Genomic DNA, 8,610 nt, shown 5'->3' with positions numbered 1-8,610 from the left:
GTGGAGGTGGGGCAATTGAAGTTAAAAAAGCCTTTTGGAGTGGGTCTGTTGGCATTTCCATGTGAATTTTAAAGTCACCAAAAGTTAAGAATATTCCTGGTGTATTTGATGCTCGCCGTTTGGTGCAAACGCAGACCCAGTGGTGAGCGTGGTGAAACATAGTCACTGTCAGTCCTTTTGAGTTTTGAGGCAGAGTCTTTACCCAACAAAATCATGTTAGGATATATCAAGTGTCATGTTAGAGCTTTTGTGCCAAATCCCCTGCGCTGCTTCTGGTGCAACGTTTATGGTCATGTCTCAGCAGTTTGTAGGAGGGAGATTCCAAGATGTGGGAAGTGTTCAGGAGGCCATGGGATAGAGGAATATGTAGTTTTGGTGGATAAAGTTGTGTGTGTCAACTTTAGGAGTGCCTATGATGTTGGGGATTGGAAGTGTCCGGTGAGGGAGACGCAGGTTGAGGTGTGTTGTGGGAATTCAGTACTGAGAAAATGTGTAATTTCTTCAAACAATCATCTATATTTAATATTGATTAATTATTGCAATAATGAGGCTGGTTGACCCCCCACCCTTGAGTGTTGGACCGAGTAACCTAACCTTTACACAAATGCAGAATACTATATATAGCTGACACTAACCATGTTCAGTCATGGTTGGTTCAACCCCCCTTATGCAGACCAAGGAGCATCATTAGCCACTCTGGGTTCATCCTGTCATTATCTGCACATGGTTTGTCGTCTAAACCCCACCCTGGCTTAGTTTCCCAGATGCAAGGATGATTTAGAGACAATGAGGAATTTCTCTAATCTCCTCCTGGCTATCTCTATCACACCCACCACATCTTGTCTATGTAATGCAGTCTTTAACTCATTTGTCAGCTCAAGCCATCTCTAGTGACCATACGCCCAGATAAGCTGCAGGGAACTAGAGTGGAGACCATAAAAACACAGACACTAACAGGACAGAAATATCCCCCTACTTGGTAAGTATTAATCGCTAACTATTCATTTCAAACAAATTAGGTAAATGTGTAATTTTTCTATCACAGGTGGCTAGTCAGAGAGTGCAGAAGGTGAGAGTGCAGAAGGTGTCACATGCTGAGGCAGTGAAGAAAGTAGAGGAGGATGGGCCAGGATGGGATGAGTTCAGAAGACTTCAAAAGAGTTACAGGGTGTGTTGAGTGATGGTGTCCCATCCTCTTTGGTTGTTGTTTTATTTTTCCCTTTCAACATTTGGTATCACAAAGTATAATACATTTATATTATTCTCTAGTTCGTTGCGGTAATGCAACATATTTTTATGCCAACTGCCGTTAAACTTCAAAGAAGAAGAAGAATGATGTAGCTGCAGGAAGTAAACAGCATAGTGGGTAAATTTCTGCAACCACTAAGATCGTTGAAGCGCAAGGCTCAGCTTCTCTGCTGTTTTGGTGCCCTGGCTACCACACTGTGAACAGCATGAAGCGAACCTGTGTGTTACTGTTACCATGTTTCCATCCAACCATTTCATGCGGATGAATTACCTAACACATGAAAAAAGTAAGGATCGGGCTGATGTAAACATTAAATGCCGACAGAAAATTTGTTCATTTGATATGGTGGAATCTTTTTGTGTCGGTAAAATGTATAATGCAAGAAATGGTGATATGACTTTGGAAAGCATGCCTTTATACTCAACCCAAAACTATAATTTAGTAGTTGTTTCATTAGTCAATTGTTGACATAGTCCCAAAATGTTTTGCTTGCCAGCAATCAAGTTTTCAAGATACGTAACTTTGAACATACAGAAATCATCCTTGTATGATGCATTTTGCATCATATAATACTGCAAGACTATGTCAACAATGGTCTAATTAAATAAATACCAAAATATAGTTTTTGTGTGAAGTTTTCCTTTAAGCTACAGATTAAACCAATTATGATGACCTTCATAGGGAGATAAATGTGCAAGGTGATGAGTTTGATGCTCCTTTCCAATAAATATTGAGGGTCTTATTCTGGTGACATGATGATCGATGCTTGGCTGCAGTTTGACAAATACAAATAATATCGCTCTTATCCTTAATAATCTCATAATGTAGGTAGCCTACCTGCACTGTACATGCGAGCTGTTGTTTAAAGCGCATGTGCCAAGACCAGAGTGGGCACATTTGCTATATAACGCAACCGTTTTTGTGACAAAACCATCAGTAGATTTTAAAATGTGATGGAAACCCATTTAACTTGTATTTTTCATTCGGTACATGGGAATTTAATGCACTACGTCATCACTCACAGCGTTTTATCCGTTAACCGCAAAAAGTCAGCTGGATGGAAAAACATCTCTGGTGGAAAATGGGCATGTTGTTTAATGCCGATTTTTGAATATTCACATATTCTGTTTCAAATTGGATGGAAACCTAGCTAATGAGAGCGAAGTCTTGCATCTTGCTCATCTCAATATCTGCGGTGCTGCTCGTGGCAACGTAAATCTGCCTAATCTACCTTTAATTACAAATTGTATTGAATGATAGTGTCCTAGGATCAGAAGGGCCAAAGTAGTGGAATAGTGGTGAGGTTTTAATGGATGTAGGGTTAGTTGGTAGGGATAAAAAAATATTCATTCCCCTACCCTTTTTGTGTCACAAAGTGTAATGAACTAATTCCACACTCCAGAACGGTAGTCGGACACACAGCCCACACAGGTTGGCAACATGCACCTCTAACGTATGCTTGGGGACTGCCATATAGCATAGAACAAGAAGAAGAATTAGGAGCGTTAATGGGAGCCATTAATGTTATGAAGAATCGAGAGACAGGGTGTAGTAGTGCGATTCTGCTGGGTCCCAGACCATAGCGTTGAGTGTAGAGGTGGATCAAATGAAAAGGAATATTCCTAGTGTTTGTGACACCTGCCGTTTGGTGAGATGTAGACCGCAATGTAGGCGCAACTGAGAATACCGTCTCTATTGTTGAGCTTTGACAGAGTGTTTTTACCCGATAAAGTCAGGTTAGGCTATATTTGCTATTCTGTCAGGTCCTATGTTCCGAACTGGCTACGGTGTATTAGGTTCCCACGATGTGAGAAATGTGCAGGAGGGCATAGTTAGAGGAACATTACAGTTGGAATGAGAAAGCACGTGTGTCAGCGTGCCCATGAAGCAGGGGATCCAAAGTGCCCTGTGAGAGAGAGACAGGTTGAGATTACCAGAGTTTGAGAGGGTACGTTTCCTATGGTGAGGCAGTGAAGAGAGTAGAGGACTGAAATGTGACCGAAATGTGCAATTCGCACTCTGACCTGCGAATGACAGCAATATGCAACACAGCGTCTAGTCTGCCGGAAAGCCACAAGAAGAATTTCGCCACAGTTATAAACTGTATATCACAAGTCTCAAAGTCTAAAAACTGGATATTATTGTGGCTGCAGCAGAAACTTTTTGGGGATTTAAGGATTTTACATTTGAAGACCGGAAAAACTGCACTCCCAGGTGCCCCTTGAGCCTGTGTAGGTATCCGATCTGTTTTTATTTTATTTTTTTATTAACAGAAGGGGAATCCTGTTTCCATCCCGCATCGTAGATGGCGGGATGCACATGACATTCTGTGATCTCCAATAATATACCATAGAAGAAGAGAAGGAGCGTTCATGTTTACATCCAAACCAGTTTAGATATTTGTGTTATCATCGCATACTGTACGTTTATTACTGATGATCCAGCAGTTGTATTTCTCTGTAAAGGCGAAGAAGTAACGACCACGCCAAAAAGAACGAAGCCTACTTGCCATCTAACGGTAGCTAGGTAAATACGAATGGTTTGTTGTTGATGTTGCCGGCTAGCTAGCCAATTTAGCCTGCTAAGTTAGCTGTAACGTTAAACTTCGAGGTAGCTAACATTAGCTAGCTAACAATGTCCTCTGTATGTTTCTACAGTACTACAGGTCCTATATTGCAACAAAAAAGACATTGTTAGCTATATTGTAAACTAGCTAGCTAGCAAATGTCTAATTTGCATGTAGCTAACAAGCTTGTGAGTCGTGGTGAGCAGAGGAAGAAATTGTTGCTCTTGCTAGCTCACGTTAGGTGTCGAAAGGTCTTCATTTGAAGATGATGGGGCCTTATGGTTAGAAGGGAATACATGTACCATACGCTGTCAGGAAGGTACAGGAAGCAATCGTTGAAGTGGAGAATCAGGTTTTCTATAGATAACCCAGACAGTGTTCTTTATCAGACTGAATGTACGCCTGAGGGTGGAGACGATCGGGTTCCTAGAGGTGTACTTTGACACTAGGCCAACCTGGGCAGAACGCATCGAGAGACTGGTGAGAAAGTGTACGAAGGTTCTAAATGTGATACGCCGCCTGACAGGGATAGAGTGGGGTCTGGGCGTTCCTCACTTAGGACCATGTATGTATTTGTGGGGAAACCAGTTCAAAAGAGCAATTGAATATATGTGAAAATGTGTTAAATTGAGTTTGTAATGTCACAAAAAAAGACAGTAGCTTTGGTTGATGTTGCTCTGAACAAAAGCCACATGTGTGTGTCCTAGGAACTGTTTTCACCAAACAATTAGGCCTAGCCTATGTCATCTTTCTGGTTTCCAGATGTCCATATGGATTTTCACCCCAACAGCAACTTTCAGCGTTACGTAACAATATTAATTGATAAGACATTGCAGGTGATGAGCTCTGTGCACAGCAGATAGGAGGACTGTTGCACAATTTTTCTCATTATCTACTTTGACACAGTTTCAGATTCCTGCCTGACTGAGGAGAGTCAGAACGTCCAAAACGCTGAAGAATCCTGTATTAGGATTTCCAGGTACTATATCTGTGTCACATCTGAAAACATCTGACATTTTGGTTTTTGGTATTACAGTTTGTGAAAAGTTTTTTTTAAATGTGTTTGTGCAATAACGAGTTTGTGTGTTTGTCAAGCAGTGTCCAGATGGTGTGGGTGTTCCTCATGAACCGCATGGGGTCTCAGGGCAGCACAGTGGCCCAGCGGAGACGCATGGCCCTGGGGGTGGTCATCCTCCTGCTGGTGGACATCATCTGGGTGGTCTCCTCTGAGCTCACCTCAGTAAGACACTAGCACTTCCTGTAGTCCCCTGTTTCCGCAGGCCACAGGCCTACTTATTCTTGTATTTGTATTTTAGCTTGGAACTGATTGTCAGGGGCACTCTCCAGACAGAGGGTGCACAGGGAGACATGAAAACCAGCAACTCTGCAGAACTGGATGGCCTGGGTTAGGCAACCCTTATTTGGGCTAATATGCTAAAGCTTAAGACTAGTGCTCAATTATAAGACAATGCTTGACCCCTAACCCCTACCCGATAGATTTAAAATGAATGAATAAGAATATGGTAGTAGCTTCACCTTGCCTTCCAGTGGGGTCATGGTTTCACTATGTTGCTAATAATATCTGTCCAGCCTTTGCAGAACTACACAAGTAGGGACTAGGTGGCAGTTTTGAGTACTTGGATTAGTCACATCTCATTAGTTTCAAAGTGACCTCTCCCTATTTATTTAAAAAGAAAAATCTGCACTGGATCGGTTTTAAGTTCCAGCCATTCATACAGTAAGTCATGAGTATTTTCTCTATTCCCCCCCCAGTACATATTCAAGCGGCAGGAGTATAACAAGCCCTTCTTCAGCACGTTCACCAAGACCTCCATGTTTGTGCTCTATCTGTTGGGGTTCCTGCTGTGGCGGCCATGGAGGCAGCAGTGCACGGGCAGTCTCCGGGGACGACACGCAGCCTTTGTACGTCTTGCACTGATGTCTCAGGGGGGGCAACAATACATTGTTGTTTCCATCTAAAGATGAATTGTTGCTTAGTGCAGTATCTTAGTAGTGGTCGTTGATACTATGTTGATATGCTATGATAAAACAGCCCAGTCTAACCTATAGCGCCTCTCTCCACAGTTTGCTGATGCCGAGGCCTACTTTACCCCCTGTATCAATGACACCAGTTTGAATGACCATACCCTAGTAAGTATAATTGATTTGCTTTTTGTATTCTCTCTTACTCTCAATTTGATTTTACTGTTGGCTGGCTGAATATACTGTAATGAAAATAAATGGGATGATAAGTAATGCTTTTAGTTGAGTGCATTAGTTGAACTCTATATTTCTTTCTTCAGAGTGAACCCTTGTATGTTCCAGTGAAGTTTCAGGGTCTTCCGACTGAACAGACAAACTGTGCCATTGGAGATTCCAGTGAGTATTACAACTTTTTTAAAATAGAGAAATAACATCTTTAGAAGACTAACCAACAGTCTGATCTATAAATAATGCAATGTATTGCCTTTTTCTGCTGGTCAATGAAGCTTTCAAACTGATACAGTGCATTCGGAAAGCATTCAACCCCTTTTGCTTTTGTTACAAAGCTGGATTAAAATGGATTTAATTGTCTTTTTTTTTGTCAACGATATACACAAAATGTCAAAGTGGGGAAAAATAAAAGTAACACTCATAACTTGATTAGTATTCAGCCCCCAGAGTCAATACATGTTAGAAACACATTTGGCAGCAATTATAGGTGTAAGTCTTTTTTGGTAAGTCTCTCTAAGAGCTTTGGACTAGAGGTGACAACTAGACCCGTACCTTGTCAGATCCAGACCTGATCCAAGTGAGGGAAGGAGCAGAAAAGTTATTTTTTTAATCTACTTTATGAATAGGAGCTGATAAAGCACGAGAGGAGGGAGAGAGGTGCCACTCAAGCAGGTGTGGGAGTGAGTGACACAGGGAGGAGGGAGGAAGAGACAAGACAGCAACCAACCAAGCCGATTAGCACTATACTAGACTAATAGCTGCCATAGGTTATTTATAATCAAATATAATTATGTAGTACCTGTCTGTGACTGTAGCCTATTGCTGCTTTATGAATAGCCAACAAGAACAACAAGCTACACGCGCCACACTTCACTCTCTTGAAAAGCAAGAGCATCTCTGTCTACTGCAGCAGTCTTGTTCGGATCTGTACGGGCCCTTCTGGACAAGTCAGTTAAAATTCCACATACCCGATACCCGTGACAATCAGATCCGACACAGACCCGTGACATTATTTAGAATTCTGGATCCGTCTTTCAATGGTTTGTATTCGGGATAAAAAGTAACTTTTTTTGCCACATTCTTTGCAGTATTACTTTACTGCCTTGTTGCAAACAGGATGTATGTTTTTGGAATATTTTTATTCTGTGTAGACTTCTTTATTTTCAGTCTATCTTTTAGGTTAGTATTGTGGAGTAACTACAATGTTCATGATCCACCCTCAGTTTTGTCCTATCATAGCCATTAAGCGGTGTAACTGTTTTACAATTACTTTTGGCACATCGTAAAATCCCTGAGCAGTTTCCTTCCTCTCAGGCAACTGAGTTAGGAATGACACCTGTATCTTTAGTGACTGGGTCTATTGATACACCATCCAAAGCCCAATTAATAACTTCACCATGCTGAAAGGGATATTCACTGTCTGTTACTTTTTTAATATATTTTTTTACCCGTCTACCAATCGGTGCTCTTCTTTGCGAGGAATTGGAAAACCTCCCTGGTCACTACGCGACTGAGGGACCTTAAAGCACATTTTTACTCCTGAACTTATTTAGGCTTGAATACTTATTGACTCAAGACATTTCATCTTTTCATTTTAATTATTTTGTAAAAATTTGTCAAAACAAAAACCCACTTTGACATAATTGGATATTGTGTGTAGATTGTATATGACTAATCTCAATTTAATCATTTTAAATTCAAGCTTTAGAAGTCGTCAAGCCAATGTGGAAAGGGTACTGGGGTTAAACACTTTCTGAAGGCACTTACATTTACCAGATAGAAATAATGAGTGTTGTTGAAAGAAACCCTTCAATAATATATTTTTTTTATCACTTTGGAGAATAGGAATCCTGTGAACTGTCTTGGTATTTGATTTATTTCATAACATTTCAAGAAAGCATAAAAAATTATAGGTTTTCCTAGGAAGAAACATGTAAAGACCTTAGCAAATAATGAAGTTGTAGAATGGAAAATACACTTTGCGGTGTTGACCAACAGAGGGGGCTGTTGAGCTGTTCGATGTAATGGCCCTCCCAGATTTGACTCAGGAGAGTGAGTCGATAAACAATGTGAAAGGAAAGGTTGTCTCATAAGAACTCTGTCTGACCATTGAGTGACACTGGAGCTTAGTTTTCTATGACACAATTACAGGATTTCATATTTCTGTCTTTGCTGATCGATATTGGCTGATTACAGTATGTCGCTAGAGGGCTGCCCTGACAGAGATCATTGTGGCGCGGTCATCATTTTTCATGCTGCAGGCGGGACCGGGTGGTCAGACTGACAATTTTAGGATTAACATATTTATAGACCTGCAGATTATTTGGAAACTGTCGTCTTTCCGTTTTGTATGCGTTAACCTATCTATTTTAAGCACATCTATGTCACACTATTCACAAACTCTCATCATTTGCTGCTTCAAGTTAAGTAAGCCAATCTATCGCAACAGTGGTAGGCCTATTTGGATCATCATTCTTTGCACCTTTTCCTTTTCAATAAATAGCCTATTACCATTTATTTGTATCTGCCTGCAAATCATTCCCGCTCCTACAGGTAGGCTATTTACAAAACGTAGCTCAAG

The 8,610-nt window shown here is 40.9% G+C and overlaps 1 protein-coding gene across 4 annotated transcripts in view; it reads left to right on the top strand.

The window, feature by feature from the left end:
* The first annotated feature begins 2,845 nt into the window (after positions 1–2,845).
* The window catches only part of LOC135547096 (solute carrier family 35 member F5-like), a 37,385-nt gene continuing 31,620 nt past the window's right edge, over positions 2,846–8,610 (top strand). Inside the window, exons 1-6 of one of the 4 annotated variants that reach the window (XM_064975763.1) lie at positions 2,846–3,484; positions 4,722–4,794; positions 4,914–5,055; positions 5,589–5,738; positions 5,901–5,966; positions 6,119–6,194. In XM_064975763.1, the coding sequence (XP_064831835.1) occupies positions 4,921–5,055; positions 5,589–5,738; positions 5,901–5,966; positions 6,119–6,194 (427 nt within the window). In that variant the 5' untranslated portion in view covers positions 2,846–3,484; positions 4,722–4,794; positions 4,914–4,920. Of the gene's footprint in view, positions 3,485–3,549; positions 3,776–4,203; positions 4,296–4,721; positions 4,795–4,913; positions 5,056–5,588; positions 5,739–5,900; positions 5,967–6,118; positions 6,195–8,610 lie in introns of those variants that run through there. The other 3 variants (XM_064975765.1, XM_064975762.1, XM_064975764.1) reach the window with 3 other exon arrangements.

Source organism: Oncorhynchus masou, chromosome 10 (assembly GCF_036934945.1).
Source record: "Oncorhynchus masou masou isolate Uvic2021 chromosome 10, UVic_Omas_1.1, whole genome shotgun sequence".
Lineage (NCBI taxonomy): Eukaryota > Metazoa > Chordata > Actinopteri > Salmoniformes > Salmonidae > Oncorhynchus > Oncorhynchus masou.
Note: the sequence above shows the minus strand (reverse complement) of the source record. Positions and strands in the feature narration are given on the sequence as shown.